Raw genomic sequence first — 22,237 nt, 5'->3', positions numbered from 1 at the left:
GAGGCTGGATCCAGGCGGTTGTCACCGCCTCACTTCGGGAGGGGAACTTCCCCGCCGCACTGAAAGCGGCGGTGGTGAGACCCCTCCTGAAGAAGCCATCTTTGGATCCAGCTATCCTTAATAATTATCGTCCAGTCTCCAACCTCCCCTTTCTGGGGAAGGTTGTTGAGAAGGTGGTGGCCTTCCAGCTCCAGCGGTCCTTGGAGGAAGCAAACTATCTAGACCCCTTCCAGTCAGGCTTCAGACCCGGTTACAGCACAGAAACCGCTTTGGTCGCATTGACCGATGATCTCTGGAGGGCCAGAGATGGAGGACATTCCTCCATCCTGGTTCTCCTCGACCTCTCAGCGGCTTTCGATACCATCGACCATGGTATCCTTCTGCGACGACTGCGGGAGGTGGGAGTGGGAGGCGCCGTGTTGCGGTGGTTCTCCTCCTACCTCTCGGACAGGTCGCAGTCGGTGTTAGTGGGGGGGCAGAGATCGTCCCCTAGGCCCCTAACTTATGGGGTGCCTCAGGGCTCGGTCTTATCCCCCCTACTATTCAACATCTACATGAAACCGCTGGGTGAGATCATTCGCAGGCACGGGATTAGATACCATCAATATGCGGACGATACTCAACTGTATCTGTCCGCCCCGTGCCAACTCAATGAAGCGGCAGACGTGATGAACCGCGGCCTCGAAGCTGTTATGGACTGGATGAGGGTTAACAAGCTCGTGCTCAACCCAGAAAAGACCGAGTGGCTGTTGTGTTTCCCTCCCAGAGATTCGACCAATATTCCATCACTCAGGCTGGGGGGTCAAATTCTACACCCCTCAGAGAGGGTTCGCAACTTGGGAGTCCTCCTGGACTCACAGCTATCGTTTGACCACCATTTAATGGCTGTGACCAGGGGGGCATTCGCCCAGGTTCGCCTGGTGCGCCAGTTGCGACCCTACCTGAATCGGGAGGCTCTCACAACAGTCACCCGGGCCCTTGTGACCTCTAGGCTGGAATACTGCAACGTGCTCTACATGGGGCTGCCCTTGAAGAGCATCCGGCGACTTCAGCTAGTACAGAATGCGGCCGCGCGAGTGATTGTGGGTGCACCTCGGTTCACCCGCATAACACCTATCCTCCGCGAGCTGCGCTGGCTACCTGTCGATCTCCGGATGCGCTTCAAGGTGCTATTAGTCACCCATAAAGCCCTACATGGCAGTGGATCTGGATACTTGAGAGACCGCCTTCTGCCAATTACATCCCTGCGACCAATAAGATCACATAGATTAGGCCTCCTCCGTATACCATCGGCCAGCCAGTGTCGGCTGGCAACTACAAGGAGGAGGGCCTTCTCAGTAGTAGCCCCGACCCTTTGGAACGAGCTCCCCGTAGAGATTCGCACCCTCGCCACCGTCCAGGCCTTCCGCACAGCCTTGAAGAACTGGCTCGCCCGTCAGGCCTGGGGACAAGGATAATTCCCCTCCCGAATGATGAATGTATGTTGTTTATTATTTTATTATATGTCTTACCTTAATGTCTGTATCTCCCCTTCCCCTATTTTATGTGAGCCGCCCTGAGTCCCCTCAGGGAAAAGGGCGGCCTACAAATATTAATAAATCTCTAAATCTCTCTAATTTTTTAAAATTTATTCTGTGTGGATTCTTTTTTTAAATTGTCTTAGACTATTAAAAAAAAGATTCTATCCAAAATAAATTTAAGTGAAACCATTTTTAAAAATTCTATGCACAATACTTTGAAATATATTGTGCATAGAAAGAATTGAAATGTTTTACTTCAATTTATTCTGTGTGGATTCTTTTTTTAAATTGTCTTAAAAAAAGATTCTATTCAAAATACAAAATACCAGCTACAGTTATTCACTTAAGAACTGTGGCAAGAAAGGTGGTATAATGGGCTTAGCGACCAAAGTTACAATGGCATTGAAAAAAGTGACTGATAACCATTTTTCACACTTAGCGACCATTTTCACACTTAGCGACCGTTGCAGCATTCTCATGGTCACGCGATCAAAATTTTGATGTTTGGCAACAGTTACAATTTATATTTGTAAATTGTAGTTATGTTGAAATAAAAAAATATTACAATACTATTTCTGCGTTATATGAAAAAATTTGTTGCTCTGTATAAAATTTTTAATCAAGCCCCCCCCGCCCCCCGGTCAAAGGCATCCCTCTTTACCAATCTGAAAATCTGGTCACCTTATTCATACTGCACTTGAATTTAATAACTGAACATACTCTTGAAAACCCTCCCACAATTCCTCAACTAGCATTGCCTCTTCGATCATAAAAGATGACTTAAATATTCAACTTCACTGCATATGGAGACCAACCCCAAGCTTAAAAAAAAAAGTGGGATCCCTTTGGTGGGAATTTGATGACCTGGAACCTGGCTGTTCCGACAGGCCTGGGGCTGATGAGTTCCCATCCCCGCTCGAATTGTGTGGCTGTTGATTGCTTTTAAACTGTCTTTGTATTTTGTTCGCTTGTCCTTGTTTTTTGTTGTATTATCCCCTCCCCGTGGTTTGTTAGCCGCCCTGAGTCCCTCCGGGAATAGGGCGGCATAAAAGTGAAATAAACCTATAACCTATAAACCTATGACGTGAAAAACAGTTGCGTCATCTGCTATTTCTGCGGAAATGTGGGAGCTGGTATTTCTAGTGACAATGGTTGCCCGGCCCCATATTCTTATGATATTTCTCTTAAAAGCACACCTTTATGCTATCATATCCCTTTTCCAGGTAATGTCCGCTCTTTGATAAATCTCCCATTGTGGCATAGTATTTGCTCCACCAATCAATTTCTTCTTCCTCTTCTTCCTCCTCCTCTTCATCGGTCTGTCAAAAAAGAAAGCAAGAAGCTTGGGCATGGTCCTCTACATGTTTTCCAAATGGAATGATCTAGGGATGAAATCCAGCAGGTTCTGACAGGTTCTGGAGAACCGGTAGCACAAATTTTGAGTAGTTCGGAGAACCGGCAAGTACCGGCTCTGGCTGGCCTCAGAGTGGGGTGGGAATGGGGATTTTGCAATATCCTTCCCCTGTCATGCCCACCAAGCCACGCCCACAGAACTGGTAGTAAAAAATTGAATTTCACCACTGAAATGATCTTTGCTCATCTTTAGGCTTTCTCTCTCCCCAACCTGTCAGAAAGACTTGCTTGCATTGACTGTCAGGGTTCCAAGTAACACACCCAACACAATCAAAACCCTGAGGCAGGAATGTCCCACAAAGTACAGTTTTATTAGCGATGTCATATTGGCACATCTGGTGAAAACCCGACTCAAAACTCCTGCGGTTAAAAGTAAAGTTTGTTCTTTCCACTTCCCACAAGTCCATCACATCAGAGATGGGTTGCTACCGCTTTGCACCAGTTCGGGTGAAGCGGTAGTGGTATTATGGCCTGGGTCGCAGAACTGGCAGTGACCCAGGCTGGCCACGCCCCCGAACTGGTTTCCCGATCTCTGTTGCCATTGCTGGCATGTTTTTTGTTTTTATGGTCCTTGTGCATGCACAGAACTATTTACATTGAACTGCACATGCATGATCAACGCACACGTGGCACATGCGCAAAGTGCGCACAAAGCGAACCGATAGCAATGCCAGCAGCAACCCACCCCTGCATCACATGGTCCAAAACCACACTAAAAGTGTCAGTTGGTCCCAGTCTCCACCTTCCTAACATCTGGTGAGAAAGACCTTGGTTCCCAGAGGAAAGAATTTTGTTTTGGCTACAAATCCCCAGCTATCTCTACTGCCCCCATAGCTCTGCTATGGGAGCCTTGAAGGTTCTAAAGAAAATGACTCCAGGGTTGACATTGATGTAATTTCTTAGTTTCTTCAACAACCAAATGTTAGGCATGAAGACTCAGGCCCACACATTGAATCCTAGTTGAGATGATCTATTACTCTTGCCTATGTTCAAGATCTATGGCAAATCTGGACAGCAGATTAAAAAGCAGAGACATCACCCTGCCAACAAAAGTGCATCTAGTCAAGACTATGATTTTCCCAGCTGCAATGTATGGCTGTGAAAGTTGGACCATAAGGAAGGCTGAGCACCAAAGAATGGAGGCCTTTGAACTCTGGTGCTGGAGAAGACTTCTGCGAGTCCCTTGGACTGCAAGGGGATCCAACTGGTCAGTCCTAGAGATCAACCCTGACTGCTCTTTAGAAGGCCAGATCTTGAAGAGGAAACTCAAATGCTTTGGCCACCTGATGAGAAGGAAGGACTCACTGGAGAAGAGCCTCATGCTGGGAACGATGGAGGGCAAAAGTTCTTTAGAAGGCCAGATCCTGAAGAGAAAACTCAAATGCTTTGACCATCTAATGAGAAGGAAGGACTCCTTGGAGGAGACCCTCATGCTGGGAAGGATAGAGGGCAAAAGAAGAATGAGATGACAGAGAAGGAGGTGGCTGGATGGAGTCACCGAAGCAGTCAGCATGAGCTTAAATGGACTCCAGAGGATAATAGAAGACAGGAAGGCCTGGAGGAACATTGTCCATGGAGTCGCGATGGGTCAGACACGACGTCACAACTAACAACAAATGTTCAAGAATCCAGTCAACTAATGGTCAGCAATAAATTGGTGTTAGATAAGAGTCAGCAGAATTCAAAGGGGTTGGGCTTAAACCACTTGTGGGAACATAAATATTCTAGGCTGATTCCTTTCTTGACTCCTTCCTCAGATATTGCCCCTCCTTCTCCTACATTAACCCACATTATTTTCTTAATAGCAATACAGGTAGTCCTCAATTTACGACCGCAGATGAGCCTAAAATTTCTGTTGCTAAGTGAGTTTTGTCCCATTGGGTGACCTTTCTTGCCACAGTTGTTAAGTGACTCATTGCAGATCTTAAATTAGCAACATCGGTTGTTAAGTGGCTTGGCCAATTAATAATTAATCCATGGAATGGCTTGTCTGCAGGAGTTATGAATGCTCCATCACTGGAGGTTTCTAAGAAGAGGTTGGTCAAGAAGAATATAGGGTCACCTGCTTGGGGGTGGTGGTGTTGGACTAGAAGACCTCCAAGGTCCCTTCCAACTATAACCTCGTAACTATATTTGCCAGTCTTACAGGAATGGTCCTCCCATGAAGTAGAGTAAAAAAAAACAACCTATCAACCAATCAATTCCAGACCTGAAAAGAGTTGAAGATGATATGTATGGCATGGCATGACATGTATATATGTATGTATGTTGCCATAGAACAGGTTCTCCAAACTTGGCAATTTAAACATTTATGGACTTCAACTTCCAGAATTCTAGATGTTGAAGTCCATAAGGAAACCCTTAACTTCCTCTCTTGATTTGGGGGGATCATCCTTTCTTTCTCAGGCAGCAAAATATCTCCAAGGGAATGCTTGGGTGGAGATAAAACAACCAGGGTGCCAGGCCTGCAGTCATATTTCTTTTAGGATCTTTGGCCTGCCACACTCTATTATTTTATTATGCTGTTTCATTAGTGGGGTAATTGGGAGGGAGAATAGTAAGGAGTAGAATTGTATAATGTGTTGTTGTCAAAATAGAGCATTCCTTTCTAGAAGCCCAACGTCATTCTTCATCTCCACACCTCTGCACCGGAACTAGATGGGTGGAAATGCCAGGGTGGCAGAGGAAGATTGGACCATGTGATGGACTTGTGGGTGTGGGGACAAGATCATGAACTTTCAACTGGGTGGAAAACCCAGGAAACTTTCAGATTCAGGTTTTCCACAGATGTGGCAACATCTCTCTTATTAAATTGGAACTTTGATGAAAGCTATGTCTTGGACTCTGATTTAATTCTGGATGATATTTGGAACACTGACACATGGTCCACAATTGGGGACATCTGCAAAGGCTCTGGAGGTATTTGTCTCCCCAAAATCCAGACACACCAAAATGAAATCTTGATCCTGACTTACCTTCTTTTCTTTCTCTTTCCTCCATGACCATAATTTAAAGCTGCTCCATCTCTGTTAAGAAGCCGCGGAATTAATATAAATTATAAATTATTATTATTATTAGAATGAATTATTCTATTAATCTCTTCAGAAAATCCTGGGTTAGTTGTCATGCTGACTTTTCTACTTCTAGAGCAATGGGTTTCAACCTTCCTAATGCCACGACCCTTTAATACAGTCCCTCATGTTGTGGTGACCCCCAACCATAAAATTATTTTATGTTTTCTGTATTTTTTTGAAAATATGTGTTTTCCGATGGTTTTAGGTGACCCCTGTGAAAGGGTAATTCGAACCCCAAAGGGGTCCCGACCACAGGTTGAGAACCACTGTTCTAGAGAATTCTGAGATTAAAAACTTGTGGGGAAGGTGAAATATTGGTTGGAAAAGACAATCTGAATTCCCAGGGAGCAAATACCTGGTTCTTTACTATAATCCAATATACTTCCTACACAAGGAAGCCTCCTTGTGCCACCTGTGGCACACATGGCATAGGTTCGCCATCACGGGTCTAACCTATAGCTTACTGTGCATGGATTTATTGATCACAATAAAGATATATGTTTATTGTGTATATGTTATCCTCTACCTTCAGTAAGAATTTTGCCAAAGTCATAAAGCAGAAGCCTTTTCCAAGCTCTGCTATTAGGAAAATTCTCTCTCTCCCTCTCCCTCCCCCCTCTCTCTCTCATATCTCTCATATCTCTGTTTCTCTCTCATATCTCTGTTTCTCTATCTCTCTCTTCATCTACCTACCTACCTACCTACCTACCTACCTACCTATCTTTCTCTCCTTTCTCTCTCCTCTCTCTTTGCTAAACAACAGGTCCCATCATAAAGAAGAAAAGAAACAAAATGATGATTGTGACACCAAACAATAAGTATTCTTACCTTTTTCATCTTCACCTTTTTAGTGACTGTTGGGGGGAAAACACATTGAGAAAATTCATAAACATTTGAGCAGGAACAGAATTCACCCTTTTCAGGAGCTATAGTCCAATGAGTTATCTCTTCTTGGCCTTCAGAAAGTTCAGAAGGGCTTTTGTGAATCTTCCAGTAACCTCAACTGGCCTCTTAGTTGTAGATAGTTAATTGTAGATAGAGAGCAAGCGCCCCCAAAATCTGAGCTGATGTTGTCAATTCAGCTTTAGGAGCTCATCCAATGAGCTCATTTGGATGTCCAAGTTTGATTAGCAAAAAATGGTTAGCATGTAAAGGATTAAGACTCTATGCCCAGTCTGCGGCATACTTGTGACTATTTCGTGCTATCCTATTGTCCTAAATTATTTGATGAATACCTTATTGATAACTGCCTTATTAAGACATTTATCAAGCATACCTCTGGGCGGTAAGTTGTGGACTTTGGTTTCTTCTAATGGATTGCAGTAATATTGACTCAGAGATCTCACCGTTGCTTGTCCCACCACTGGCTTATATCCAAAATCGCGGTGATCAATTACCTTCAGTTCAATGGGAGGAGAATAATCTTCGTCAACAGGCAGGTACTGCAGAAAGTCAAGATGGAAAAAAGGAACCTGTCAGGGTTCCAAATAGCATCCAAACGTAGATCAGAGTCCAAGGCAAAGTATTGCTCAAAGTTCCAATTTATGAAGAGAGCCATGTTGGCACATCTGGGAAAACCCAAATTTGAAAACTTCCTGGTTTTCCCCATCAAGTTGAAAGTTCAAGATCTTGCCCCCACACCCATGTCCATCACATGATCCAATCTCCAATTGCCATGCTGGCAGTTCCACCCATCCAGTTCCGGTCAGGTGCAGAGGTGCAGAGACAAAGGATGACCTTGGCTTTCTAGAAAGGAATTCTGTTTTGGCTACATAGCATTTTACTCTGTACCATTCCTCCTCCCACTTTCCCACAATAGAAAAGGCATAATAGAATAATAGAAAGTGTGGCATGTGCTCCTGTCCATGTTTATATTTATACAGTACATGTTATCTCATAAATGTTTGACAAAATAAAAACAAACAGACAAACAAACAAATACCTGTATTCTGCTCCTCCCTCAGTTTCTTAAACTTTGCTTATGCAACTCACCACTTTCATGAGATAGATGTTGATTGAAAAATTTGGGTATTCCTGGAGGTTCCTGATGGTTGTTGTCTGAATGGACTCTCCTCCACACTCTACAATGAGGCTGGGGTTGTTCACAACCATCAGTTTGTAATTCTTCATGTCGCGAAGACCCCAGGCAAGAATCTAGGGGGATGTTTGACAAAAGAGTAAGTTGAATCATCCATCGATTGTGTATAAGATTACCCCCGTCTCTCTCAGTTGATCTCAGTTCTTAATAACTTCATGCACACATCTATCTCTATACAGCTTTCTTGGCAGCAACATGGAAGTGGTTTTGCCAAGGTTCTCTCCTGAGATATAGAACTTAGGACATATAATTAATGTGGTTGGAAGGGACCTTGGAGGTCTTCTAGTCCAACTCCCTGTTTTCTAGTCTTGGGTTTTCAGATGATTTCTGCTAGTACACGTATCTCAAACCAAGTCTAGCATACACCCTGTCAGGCCCGCAGCCATCTTTTCTTTTGGATCTCAGGCCTGCCACACTTTCTATTATCCTACTATGCATTTTCTATTGTGGGAAAATGGGAGGGGGGATTGAACAGAGTTAGATACTATGTAGCCATAACAAAATTATTTCTAGAAAGCCAAGGTCATCCTTTGTCTCTGTGTCTCTGCACCTGACTGGAACTGGATGGGTGGAAGCTGCCAGCATGGCAGTGGAAGATTAGACCATGTGATGGACTTGTGGGTGCGGGGGAAAGATCTTGAACTTTCAACTGGGTGGGGAAAACTGGGAAGCTTTAAGATTTGGGTTTTCCCAGATGTGCCAACACGGCTCTCTTCATAAATTGGAACTTTGAGAAATACTTTGCCTCAGACTCTTGATTGTATTTTGGATGCTATTTGGAACCCTGACACACTTTCTCTCTCACCCACATGCACTAGAGCTGTGATGGCGAACCTATGGCACATGCAGTGCCCTCTCTGTGGGCACATGAGCCGTTGCCCCAATTCAGTTCTGATGCTTGCCACCTCAACTGTTTCACAAGCTTACCTCCACAGCCATCAGCTGCAAAATGGGCCGGATTTCTTTGGGGATTGTGTATACGCCATCTTTCCAAGTAGGAGGTGGAAGTTTCCCCATGGATCCATCCTGGAAGAAGAAAAGGGAGAACTTTCTGAAGTTGGCTTTCAGATGAGTGTGCTAACTAGATACATGAACCATCCTCCTGAGATATTAACACACGTCAGGTGCGAAGAATCAGGATGACTCGTAATTCCAGTTCAGATGACTTATTGTTCAAGCCTATACATAAGAATCTAGTCAGTCGACACTAAATTGGTGCTTGATAAGAGTTAATGGAATTCAAGAGGGACTGGACTTGGAAACTACTCAAGGAGAGAAGCAATCTGGAGTTAAGGAGAAAAGTCCTTACAATGAGGACAGTTAACCAGTGGAACAGAAGTTTCCTTTAGAAGTTGTGGGTGCTCCTTCACTGGAGGTTTTTAAGAAGAGATTGGACAGTCACTTGTCTGAAATGATGTAGGTATAGGGTCTCCTGCTTGAGAAGGGGGCAGTCCAGTCTCTTCTTGAAAGCCTCCAGTGATGAAGCTCCCACAACTTTTGAAGGCAACTTCTGTTCCACTGGTTGATGGTTCTCACTGTCAGAAAATTCCTCCTTACTTCCAGGTTGAATCTCTCCTTGGTCAGTTTACATCCATTATTCCTTGTCTGCCCTTTGAGAGCTTTGGAGAATAGCTTGACCCCCTCCTCTCTATGGCAACCCCTCAAATATTGGAAGACTGCTATCCTGTCTCCCCTGGTTCTTCTCTTCCCTAGACTTCCCATGCCCAGTCCCTGCAACCATCCATCGTATGTTTGAGCCTCCAGTCCCCTAATCATCTTGTTTGCTCGTCTCTACACTCTTTATAGAGTCTCAACATCTTTTTGATAGTACTTGTGACAGTTCCTACAGAGTTCTCAAAAACATGTCATGTGGCATTGTTTGTTTGTTTGTTTGTTTGTTTTACCTTCCTGTCCAAGAGAAGCTCAAAAGCAGCCATGAGATAACCATTCTCCTCTTCGTTTATGGTGATAGGATGCTTCTGGAGACGGGGTATCTTTCGTGAATTGAGATCCAGGCACACAATTGGAATGCAGATGCATCTTCCCATAAAGTCATTGGATTGGGCCTATCAGAAGGAAGTGACACAAAGCAGATAAGCATAACAACAAGGTGGCCAAGAGCAAAGAAGAACGCATCTGGAAGTTGGGTAAGATAATACAACAACCAGCCAGATTCAGCCCCCTGCTCAAGCAGGAGAACATATACCATCTCAGGCAAGTGACTGTCTAGTCTCTTCTTTAAAATGTCCAGTAATGGAGCATCCACAATTTCTGGAGGCAAGCTGTTCCACTGGTTAATTGTCCTCACTGTTAGGAGGTTTCTCCTTAATTCCAGGTTGCTTCTCTCTCTGATCAGTTTCCAACCATTAGTTCTTGTCCTGCCATCGGGTGCTTTGAAAAATAATTTGACCCCCTCATCTTTCTGGCAGTCCCTCTAATACTGGAATAATGCTATCATGTCACCCTGCCTCATGGAGTTCTTATTTTATGGATAAAATAAATGGAAACCATCAAGTAACTGGTCTGAGGCCCAGAGGACACATGGGACAGAAGTGTAAGAAATGTGAAAGAATGTAACTTTCATGAAGCAAAGGGATGAGCAATTAAGGGAATAATGATATTTGGGAAAAGGCATGAGAAAGAAACTCAAAATAATCCCACATTGATTTTTCTAAGTATAAGTGGTGGTGGTGGTGGTGGAACTGGAGGCTTTCAGGATTCCACTGTCATATCCTATGATGGTGTCTTTTTTAAATTTTTTGACAACTTCAAGATGTTTGAATGTCAACTCTCAATATTCTGGGAGTTGAAATTCACACATCTTAAACTAAATTACTGATTAATTAATAATGTAATTAATTACTTTATTTTTAATTAAATTATTACATAATAGTTTAATTGTTTAAAATTAAAATAATTCTGTAGCAGTCATCCAATATTTGGGGGGGGGGCTGCCATAGAGAAGGGGGGGTCAGCTTATTCTCTAAAGCACCTGAGGGCAGGGCAAGAAGCAACGGGTGGAAACTAATCAAGGAGAGAAGCAACTTACAACTAAGGAGAAAATGCCTGACAGTTAGAACAATTATCCAGTGGAAGAACTTGCCTCCAGAAGTTGTGGGTACTCCAATGCTGGAGGCTTTCAAAAAAAAGCTTGGACAACCATTTGTCTGGAATGATATGAGATCTCCTGCTTGAGAAGGGGATGGTATAGAAGATCTCCAACATCCATTCCAACTTTGTTATTTTGTATTCTATACTAGCTGAATACTATTTATTCATAGGTGGAAAATGTCTTGTCCCCCTTACCAGAGGGAGCCCCCCTATGGATTATTGTGAAACCATTATCATGGCAATTCCACTGTGCTGTACAGTAGAAGCCATTTTACAGCACTAAGTAGAAGCCATTTGAAGGCACAACAGGCGGTATCTTAACAGAACACCTCCCCCCGCAAGGGATGTTAGGGGTGTCTTATCCCCACAGTATTTGTCTCCAGAGAGTAAGTCATCTGTGTACAATGCATAAAATTTACTCTGACTTAAACAATGTGGTTGAATTACATGGGCCTCATCATCCAGTATATACTCTGATACACTCAGGGTAGGTTGGACAACTGAAGAAATGAGCAGGCACAATGTTTGGAAATTACTGTAAGCCAAAATAGCAAAATGCCACGAGGACAAGGACTGAATCTCTATAGGGTCAGGAAACTGTGACTTATTCTGATGCTTACTTAACAGATTGACAAAGTTGGAAGGGATCTTGTAGTCCACCTCCCCCCCCCCCCCAAGCAGGACAACCTACAGCATTTCTGACAAATGGCAGTCCAGTCTCTTCTTGAAAGCTTCCAGTGATGAAGCTCTCACAACTTCCGAAGGCAACTTCTGTTCCATCAGTTGATTGTTTCCACTGTCAGAAAATGCCTCCATATTTCTAGATTGAATCTCTCCTTGTTCCATTTCAAACCATTATTCCTTGTCTGGCCTTCGGGTGCTTTGGAAAATAGCTTGACCCCCTCTTCCTCTCTGTGGCAGCCCCTCAAATATTGGAAGAGTGCTATCATGTCTCTCCTGGTCCTTCTCTTCACTAGACTAGCCATGCCCAGTTCCTGCAACTGTCTGTCATATGTTTCAGGCTCCAGTCCCCTCATCATCCTGGTTGCTCTTCTCTGCATTCTTTCTAGAGTCTCAACATCTTGTTTATAGTGTGGCAAGCAAAACTGGATGCAGGTGTGATCTTACTAAGGCTTTAGAGAGTGCTATTAATACCTCCCGTGAGAACCTCACTTCTCATGAACCATGGAGAAGTCCCCCATACATACACTTGAATCATAGTCAAAGATCTCCACTGCCACTATGGGGGTATCCTCCGCCGTCCCATGAGGCTCTCCATAAATCAAAATGTCTTCAAAGAGAAGGGTCTCATCCCAGCATGGGTGCAGCGTGCCATTGATAATGTGGGTGCAGTGGCTCATATGAAGGAAAGAGACATGGGCCACAGGATCTGTCAGAGACACAAAACCTCACTTCATTTTGCTTATTATTTAATTTGTACCCTGCTTTTACTATTATTTTTTGTTTTACTAATAACTCAAGGTGGCAAAGTGTGTAGAAATTCTCAGTCATCCAGGTCATGGTTCAGGGGTGAAATCCTCCCAGTTTGGCTTGAATTGGCAGTAAAAAATGCCTTTAAAAGTGAGAAAAAGTTGGCCATGCCCACCCAGTCACATGACCCTCCCCCCACCAAGCTACGCCCACAAAATCGGTGGTGAAAAAAATTAGATTTCACCACTCTCATGGTTGTCGCAAAGGTGTCTTTTTCAGGAGGCAACTGGACTTTCTTATTTTTTCTTTGAAGAGGTTTTACTTCTCATCCAAGAAGCTCCTTCAGCTCTGACTTCTCCCACCATCCAGTCAGAGCTGAAGAAGCTTCTTCTTCTTTTTTAAATATTTTATTTATACAATCATATCTTCTTTGCAGCACATTTTGCATTTTTTACATTTCCACGGTGTTTCCTTTATCAATACATATATCTTATATAACTACGTATATCCATATCCATATTTTACACAGCTTTCGTACATACTATGCACATTTGATCCTCCCATGTTTCTTATTTAATCTACAACACAATACAACTCACAGTGAAGACAAAAGAAAAAATATCCCTAACCCAATAAATCATATTAACAGACACCCAGTACCATTACACCAATGTGAACATGTTACATGTTACGCTCCAATCCTTCAAGTCCATCGTATTACTTAGCTATGATGTTATTTCACATTGAGGAACCTGACAGCACATGGATAAAAACTGTTCTTCAAGTATCCTGTTTACCTTACCAGTTCAATATCCTACCCCTGGTTTCAGGACTGTCCAACAATATAGATTTGTGTTGTGGCCCAGCAGGAGCTGTTGGAGTTGCCATCAGACTCCGACAGCAAGGGGCCCTATGAGTCGGCTCTGGAAGATGTGGAGGACCCTGGACAGGGTTCCAACTCTGAGCAGGGCGCAGAGAGGCTGGTTGGCCACCAGGAGGCACCTGAGGCCTGGAGCAGTGGTGAGAGCCAAAGGGAGTGTGCTCCCAAAGTCAAACCTTGGAGAAGTGGGGAGGAGACAAGGGAGTGTGATCCTGATGTCATGCATTGGAGCAGTGGGGAGGAGACAAGGGAGTTGGTCCTGGATGCCCGGCAACGGAGGGCTAATAGGCGTAAAGAACAGTTATGCAGTTACAGGAGATAATTGAACTCAGCTGGTGGTAATTAGGCTCCTCTCAAGACTATAAAAGGAATGGCTTTCCACAAGCTCCTCGCAGGAATCAACGTATTTACTAGAGCTGGAGAAGCTATCATGGCTATCTTGGCAGGCTGGATTGCTGCCAAGGTCTGGTCGGTGCTGGATTGCTGCCAAGGTCTAGTCTGTGTTAATAAATCCTTGAAGTATCTTTGTCTCGGTGTGCTTTGGTGTATGAAGAGGGGGGGGCGGGGTTAGAACAGATTTGGATAGTCACATTGCACTGAATTTAATTCCCTTTCTGTTCCATCTTCTGGTCTAGATAATTCCCCATGGAAAGGACTATCATTTCCATAGGGAAGATGGAGATACAGAGAAAAGCTGCATTAAGCCAAATTAACTTAATCCCAGCACATGGGGAGGAATCTAGAAGCCACCACTTCCTCCCAACTTCAAAGGAAGAACAATACATGTGCCTTTGTACGCCACTGAGTAAATGAATAGGGATGTTCACAATAGTCAAAGAGAAGAGCAAGGGCGAACTAATTTTATCTTGGCTGGGTGTGTAGGAAGCATCTCTTTTGTACTACTCACCTGCGGTCCCTTTCACAATGCTTTGCAGGAGATCCCTGGCTTGGTACATGTAGCAGCGCAACTGGAAGTACACTGGACCTGTCAGGTTGTATCATTTACAAAAGGAAAACAAAGAGAGAACAAAAGAAAATGTTAATACATATACTAGTAACAATAGTAATAATATAACAGAATAATTTTGGCTCAGTTTCTCTTTATATCAATGGCAGGGTTCCAAATAGCTTCAATAGCTTGAACTTTCCTCAAAGTTCAAATTTATTAAGAGAGTCATGTTGGCACATCTGAGAAAACCTGAATCTGAAAGCTTCCCTATTTTCTCCACCCAGTTGAAAGTTTAAGATCTTGCCCCCATGCCCACCAGTCCATCACATGGTCCAATCTTCCACTGCCATGCTGGCAATTCCACCCATCCAGTTCCGGTCAGGTGCAGAGGTGCAATGACCTTGGCTTTCTAGAAAGGATTTTCTTATGGCTACATAGCATCTAACTCCGTACAATTCCCCCTCCCATTTTCCCACAATAGAAAATGCATAGTAGAATAATAGAAAATGTGGCAGGCCAAAGATCCAACAGAAAAGATGACTGCAGGCCTGACAATAAGCTTATTAATAATTCTGTTAATTATATTGGCATATTTATAAACATAAACCATCTTTATATTTAATTCATAAATAGCAATAATCTTTCTTCATCTAATTTCTACCTTTTATCTCTAACCACTCATAAAATCTATTCCATGTTAAGTAAAATTCTGTGTCTTCTTTGTCTGTAATTTTTAAAGTCAATCTATCCATCTCTGCAAGGTCTAATATTTTTTGAATTACATCCTCATCGGATTCTCAATTTTCCAATATTGTGCAAATGCAATCTTTGTGTCAGTTTTCCTAAAGATGCCCTAATCGGTTCATAATTATCGAGTCAGGTTTTAACACCAAACCAGTGATTTATTAGGTGCTCCATTAGGTAATATCTGTTCGCAGTCAATCCTGTGCTTTGTTTACTGTCAGTAAATGCAAAACTAAATCTTAGCATTTTAGGTTCATGCTAATGGCATAAACAAGAAGCAAAACAATTAGATTTTGTAATAGCTTTGCACTATGTAGCACAACCTTGTTAACTCTCAAGTGTCCCACCCCCCGCTATATATTCTGAATGGTCTATGATTAATTAATACAGGTATATATATATATGTTTATACACATAGTCCTTGACTTACAACAGTTCATTTAGTGACTGAAGCTACAACATTGCTGATAAGTGACTTATGGGGGAAAGAGAGCTGACGTTGCGACGGCACAACATGTCAATATTTCTGTTGTTGGACGGTCCATTTGGACCTAAACCGTCCTGTAGAGATGGTGATTGAGAGGGGAACCTCCTGCTGATCTCAGGGACACCGAAAAGTCCCTTGATGAGCGCCTCCACCTGTTTACTGGACCCGTGCCCCTCCTGCCTAGTTTCGACCAGCAGGGAGGTGACATGCGGCTGGCTCCAGGCGATCACCAATGCTTCTTTGCAGGAGGGGTCTTTCCCGCAACCATTAAAGGAAGTGGTGGTGAGGCCCCTCCTCAAGAAGCCTTCCCTGGATCCAGCCGTCCTGAAAAACTACCGTCCGGTCTCCAACCTCCCTTTTTGGGGGAAGGTTGTTGAGAAGGTGGTGGCGCTTCAGCTCTGACGGACCTTGAATGAAGCGGATTATCTGGATTCCTTTCAGTCTGGTATCAGGCCTGGGTACAGCACAGAAACCGCTTTGGTCTCTCTGACCGATGATCTCTGGTGGGCTAGGGATAGAGGGCACTCCTCTATCCTGATGCTTCTTGACCTCTCAGCGGCTTTCGATACCATCGACCATGGTATCCTTCTGCGACGTCTGGAGGAGGTGGGAGTGAGAGACACTGTTCTATGGTGGTTCTCCTCCTACCTCTCCGGTAGGTCGCAGTCAGTGTTGGTTGGGGGACAGAAGTCGACCCCTAGGCCCCTCACTTGTGGGGTGCCACAGGGTTCAGTCCTGTCCCCCCTCCTATTCAACATCTACATGAAACCGCTGGGTGAGATCATACGACGGCACGGGATAAAGTACCATTAATATGCAGATGATACGCAACTGTAGCTATCTGCCCCATGCCAACTCAGTGTAGCAGCAGACGTGATATGCCGATGCCTGGAAGCTGTCAGGATCTGGATGGGGGTAAAAAAACTCATACTCAATCCCGACAAGACCGAGTGGCTGTGGATGCTGCCCCCGAAGGACAGTTCAGACAGTCCAGCCTTGATCCTGGGGGGTGAAAACTTACACCCCACAGAGAGGGCCCGCAATTTGGGGGTCCTCCTGGATCCACAGCTGAAACTGGAACACCACTTGTTGGCTGTGACCAGGGGGGCCTTTGCCCAGGTTCGCCTGGTGCATCAATTGCGGCCCTACTTGGACCGGGGTGCACTTCAAACAGTCACTCATGCCTTTGTCTCCCCAAGGCTGGATTATTGCAATACGCTCTACATGGGGCTACCCCTGAAAAGCGTTTGGAGACTACAGCTAGTCCAGAATGCAGCCACGCAAGCAATATTGGGTATACCGAGATACACCCATATTACACCTATCCTCTGCGAGCTGCACTGGCTGCCAATTGGTCTCCGGATGCAATTCAAGGTGTTGGTCATTACCTTTAAAGCCCTACATGGCTCAGGACCAGCGTATTTACGAGACCGCCTACTGCCGCATACCTCCCAACGGCCAATAAGATCCCACAGGGTGGGCCTCCTTAGGACGCCGTCAGCCGGACAGTGTCGGCTGGTGGGGCCTCGGAGGAGGGCCTTCTCTGTGGCCGCTCTGACCCTGTGGAATCAGCTACCCCCAGAGGTCCGGACCTTGCCCACCCTCATGGCCTTCAGAAAAGCTGTTAAAACCTGGCTGTTCCGGCAGGCCTGGGGCTGTTGACCTTATTATGTAGGGTCCAGCCCCAATTTGAATGTATGTGTGTTGGAGAATTTTAATCTTTATTTTTATTTTGTTTGTTTTTCTTTTCTTGTTCTGTGTAAGCTACCCGGAGTCCTCTGGGATTGGGCGGTGTCAGCCTCTGCTTTGCTGCTGCTTCGGCTGCCATTGAAACAGGGAGGGGGGCATGGTATTTGGGAGGGGAATTATGATGTGCTGGAGGAAGATTCTAGACGCTGACCTGACCATCTTACTGTGCATGTGGAGGAAGGGAGTTTCCCGCCAAGGTTAACTGTCCAGCATTCCATCCTGGTGATGACTTTTGAAGTTATCTCCCACCTGACAGTTGGGTGCATTATAATTGGACTATGGACTGGGGTGCCAAGGGGAGGGGATTGAATTATACATGATATTATTCGCTTTTCGCGCCTAATTAACCAGAATCAGCTTAGCTTTGCTACTGTTCGTTTATAATTAGTAAAAGTACACTTGATTTCAAACAAATGGAGTTGAGTGGCTTCTTTCCTGATTATTAAATGAAGTTGCAGCTGACAGGCGGCCTATAAATCTAATAAATTAAATTAAATTAATTAAATTAAATTAAAATTCAGGAATAGCCTTTTTTTTCTGGCAACAGAAACGCAGCTAATGAGGCTGCTGAAGTTGGGACAGCTCTGGAACAGGAAGAAAGCAGAAAGAGGAAAGTGTGTCGAATTGGTAAGAAAATTGTATTATTAGAGGAAGAGACTACCTAAGAAAAAAATTAAGTTAAGTTAAGATTGAAGACAGAAGACCGTAGGCGGCGAGATTGATCTGCATTGAATTTAGTGTGTTATCCTGGATGGAACTTTTGCAGGGGCTCCCTATTTTTTAAACTGAATGGATTAATTCTTTCTTCTTCTTTTTTCACTTTTGCTTTCACACATGGATTAAAATTGTTTTTGATCTCCATTTAAGGGTTTTTTTCTTTCTTAAGTTTGGAATATAAAGAAGATAATAAGAAGGATTATAAAGAGGGTTGTAACAACAGGAGGAAAAGCAGTTACCTTGCCACTTAGAGGCTGGAGGCTGAATACATTGTTTTTTCTTCTTTCTCTTTGATCACTTGAGTGATCAAGGTTCTTTCAGCTTGTTTACTGACAATGATAGTAGGAAGAGCACAAGTTGTTTATGCAGGTGCCTTTTGGAAGTTCTATCACTAGCTATTGGAGGAAGACAACATTTTGACTTGAAAGATAATAAATGAACCTATTTGAAGTTTCTTAAAATAGCCTTGAACCCTATAGTGGCAGTATTTGCAAAATTGAAAGAAAGGCCCAGCAGGAAAAAGAAGCTGTAACATTGCAAATGATTATGTTTGAAATTCAAAATCTATTAGTTGTGACAGAGAGAATTGAAAAGAGATTGGAGAATATGGAATACAAAACAGAAAAATCTGATGGAGAAACTGAGGATGTTTACCAAATGAAGAAAGTGGAGGACAGAGTTCAAAAGATGGAAAAAAATGAGCAAAGAGATAAGAAAACTGTGGATACTGACAATAAAGTGAGCGTGGTTGGTAATGGCAAGAGTGGAATATGGAAAAGGGAGATGGATGGATTAGAACTCTACCCCAAACTTCAAAGCACAGAAGAAGAAAAGAGAGAAAAATTGACAGAGATAAGGAGAGAAATCTTGACAGAAGCACTAGCAATAACCAAAGATAAGCTGATGGAAAGAACAGATGTTGGATTTCAAGCTTTTGTAAGATACGAAAGGAACAGCATGTTGCCAAGGGAGGTTTATACAAGATTTATTAAGAAAGTAACTAGAACATTAATGCTACAAATGGCAAGAGATATAAGACCGTACTATTACTGGAAAAATACAGGTTGATGCAATGAAAATGTATAATAAAAAATTAAGCTAAATTTAGTTTACTAGTAGTATGTATAAAATGAAGCGACAATAGCTACAGTTAAATAATGATTAATAATGATAACAATACATATAGATATATTAATTTGATAATATGAAATTTTATATAAATAACACATGGAGATTATGAGAGGAGGTTTAAAAGTTTTATCTAGAATATGTTATAAAGATGTATTGTGATTGGGTGATCTTAGGATGATATAATGGAATGTTATCATATAATCCTATTCTAGATTTTGAATATTATATATAAAAGGATGTAAAAACAATTATAGTCAAATTAAAGTTGAGATATATTAATTGTGATATACATAAATATAGGTGAATTTAAAATATGCGATTTGATATGAAAAGCAGGTGGTCACTCTGGAAGAGACGCATGGAAATACTGTAACCAACTGACATATTTTCTACAATTTGTAATGGAAGATGGTTTTTTACTTTTATTTTTATGTTTGTCCTTGTTCAAAAACAAATAAAAATTGTTTTTAAAAAAAGAAAATAGTGACTTATGACTGTTTTTCACAGTTAGGACCCTTGCAACATCCCCATGGTCACATGATTAAAATTCAAATGCTTGGCAAGTGATTCATATCTATGACGGTTGCAGGGTCCCAGGATCGTGTGATCCCCTTTTTCCGACCTTCTAACAAGCAAAAGTCCATGGGGAAGCTAGATTCACTTAGCAACTGTATTACTAATTTAACAGCTGCAATGATTCACTTAACTAACATGGAAAGAGATGTTGTAAAATGGGGCAAAACTCAACTCATTTCCCACTTAGCGGCATAAATTCTGGGCTCATTTGTGATCGTAAATCGAGGACTACCTATAGTTGGGATTTCAGTAAGGCATTTGACAGAATAGAGTTCCACAGCCTATTTCTTGGTAAGTTAGAAAAATGTGGGATGGATGGATTAATAACTGGCTGATGGATTAATAACTGGCTGACCAACTGTACCCAATGTGTAGTCCTCAATGGAACTATGTCTACATGGATGGAAGTAAGCAATGGGCTACCCCAAGCTTCTGTCTTAGGCCCAGTAGTCCCAAAGGTGCTTTTTCAGGAGGAAACTGGACTTTTTCTTTTGAAGATGTTTCACTTTTCACCCAAGAATCTTCTTCAGCTCTGACAAGATAGTGGAGAATGGAAGGATTGATACTCCTTGCAGGCAACTGGTCATTTGCAGCCTTTTAGAAGATTGTTAAAGCACTTGGACCTTCATCAGTGTCCTCAGGGTCACCTGAGTGGTGCAAATGGTTTCTATAGTCTGCAATTTTCCCTTTGGAAATCTATTCCTTCTCCCACACCACTCAAAGGGTCTTCATCCCAAATTGTATAGTTAAAAGTCTAGACATTCTCCGTCATCCAGGTCCTGGTTGTTCCAAAGGTGCTTTTTCAGGAGGCTACTGGACTTTCTTGTTTTTTCTTTGGAAGATGTTTCACTTCTCATTATATAAATCCTTTGTCTCCTATAAATCTTTCCATTCCCCACTATCCTGTCAGAGCTGAAGAAGCTTCTTGGATGAGAAGTGAAACATCTTCCAAAGAAAAAACAAGAAAGTCCAGTTGTCTCCTGAAAAAGCAACTTTGGGACAACCAGGACGTGGATGACTGATAATTTTTACAGAACCTTAGACCCAGTACTCTTCAATATCTTCACAAACAATTTAGATGAAGGAATAGACAAGAGGAACTCATCCAATTTGCTGATGACACGAAGTTGGATGCAGGGGTGAAATCCTCCCAGTTCAGCCCAGTTCTGCTGAACCGGTAGGGACAATTGTCGGTTCTGCAAACCGATAGTAAAAATCGGGGTTTTTTCTTTCAAGGAAGCTTTTTTCCTGCTTTTTAAAGCATTTTCTCCTGCCTATTCGCCCGATCTGGCAGGAAAAAAATGCTTTAAAAAGTGAAAAAAAGTTGGCCATACCCACCCAGTCACATGATACTCCCCACCAAGCCACGCCCACAGAACTGGTGGCAAAAAATATTAGATTTCACCACTGGTTGGATGGTTTTCAGAAAGATAAACTGGATAAATTGAACACCCTTTATGGCTGTCCTTGCATGAGCCAATCTTCCCTAACATTACTGGTTGGATCTTTTAATGTGTGAAGGCCAACTCCATCTGAAGAACCTCAACTGGAGAAAGATGCTTCTGGGAACTCACTCTTGAAGACGCAGAAGAGAAGAGGGGTGTTCATCTTCAAAAGGCCTTGGGAAGCCGGGGGTTCTACTTCGATCTCCTCTTTTTCATCTTTCTTTCCTGCTTCAGTTTTGTTCTTTTTCAGTTGGCCACCAATCTCCACGCCCTGAAATAAAGGAGATATTCGTAAAGCAACTTTGAGAAAGCAAAAGTTTGAATTTGGCTTCTCTTTTTGGCAGGGACATCCCCAGGACATGAAGATGGAGGTCGCTACCATGTAATTGAGCTCCATCCCCTTTTAATCACGGCTCTTTTTGACCCCCACCCTCTGGAGCAGCGGTCACCCACTGGTGGTCCATGGACCACTGGTAGTCTGCGAGAAAATGTTGGTGGTCCTCAGAAAAATTATTTGCCTTTTTTATATTGCACTAAATCAGGGGTCCTCAAACTGCAGGATGGATACGTGCAATGAACGTTTGTGTTGCTGCAGAGAATCTCCCCCTTCGGGGTCTTTTTGTGCAAGTTGGAGGGGGCAGAAATTCTGACTTGGGGTCTGCTTCGGCCTCCTGGTGCGGGGCTTTGGGCGAAGGCTGGAGGGAAGTGCTGCTGGTGGCAAAGAGCCGGAGGGCCTCGTTCCAGTGGGACTGCATCATGGCCTGGAACTGGCTGACCATCCCACTGAGCCTCCAGGCAGTGGTACCTGGCCTTGCACTCCCGCAGGTCTTCCCTCTGTTTGGAAAACCTATGTTCATAGTCCTCAGTGAGGCACTTCTACTGAGCCTCCTTCTCAGTCAGATCCAATTTGAA

At 43.3% G+C, this 22,237-nt stretch overlaps 1 protein-coding gene across 6 annotated transcripts in view; it reads right to left on the bottom strand.

Moving 5' to 3' along the window:
- Positions 1-22,237, bottom strand: part of LOC116516948 (myoferlin-like) — an 82,293-nt gene that overhangs the window by 24,680 nt on the left and 35,376 nt on the right. For 4 of the 6 annotated variants that reach the window (XR_004256406.1, XR_004256405.1, XM_032229638.1 and 1 more), the window contains exons 21-30: positions 21,455-21,596; positions 14,435-14,512; positions 12,425-12,606; positions 10,010-10,171; positions 9,033-9,131; positions 8,000-8,161; positions 7,284-7,449; positions 6,836-6,861; positions 5,909-5,959; positions 2,717-2,839 (exon numbers count right to left, since the gene is read on the bottom strand). Coding sequence is in view for 4 of the 6 variants with exons in the window: in XM_032229638.1 (XP_032085529.1) it covers positions 2,717-2,839; positions 5,909-5,959; positions 6,836-6,861; positions 7,284-7,449; positions 8,000-8,161; positions 9,033-9,131; positions 10,010-10,171; positions 12,425-12,606; positions 14,435-14,512; positions 21,455-21,596 (1,191 nt within the window). In the remaining 2 variants the exon portion in view is untranslated. The remainder of the gene's footprint in view (positions 1-2,716; positions 2,840-5,908; positions 5,960-6,835; positions 6,862-7,283; positions 7,450-7,999; positions 8,162-9,032; positions 9,132-10,009; positions 10,172-12,424; positions 12,607-14,434; positions 14,513-21,454; positions 21,597-22,237) is intronic. The other 2 variants (XM_032229640.1, XM_032229641.1) reach the window with 2 other exon arrangements.

The sequence above is a fragment of the Thamnophis elegans genome, chromosome 13 (assembly GCF_009769535.1).
Source record: "Thamnophis elegans isolate rThaEle1 chromosome 13, rThaEle1.pri, whole genome shotgun sequence".
Taxonomy (NCBI): domain Eukaryota; kingdom Metazoa; phylum Chordata; class Lepidosauria; order Squamata; family Colubridae; genus Thamnophis; species Thamnophis elegans.
The sequence above is the reverse complement of the archived record's forward strand: the minus strand, read 5'-3'. Positions and strand labels throughout refer to the sequence as shown.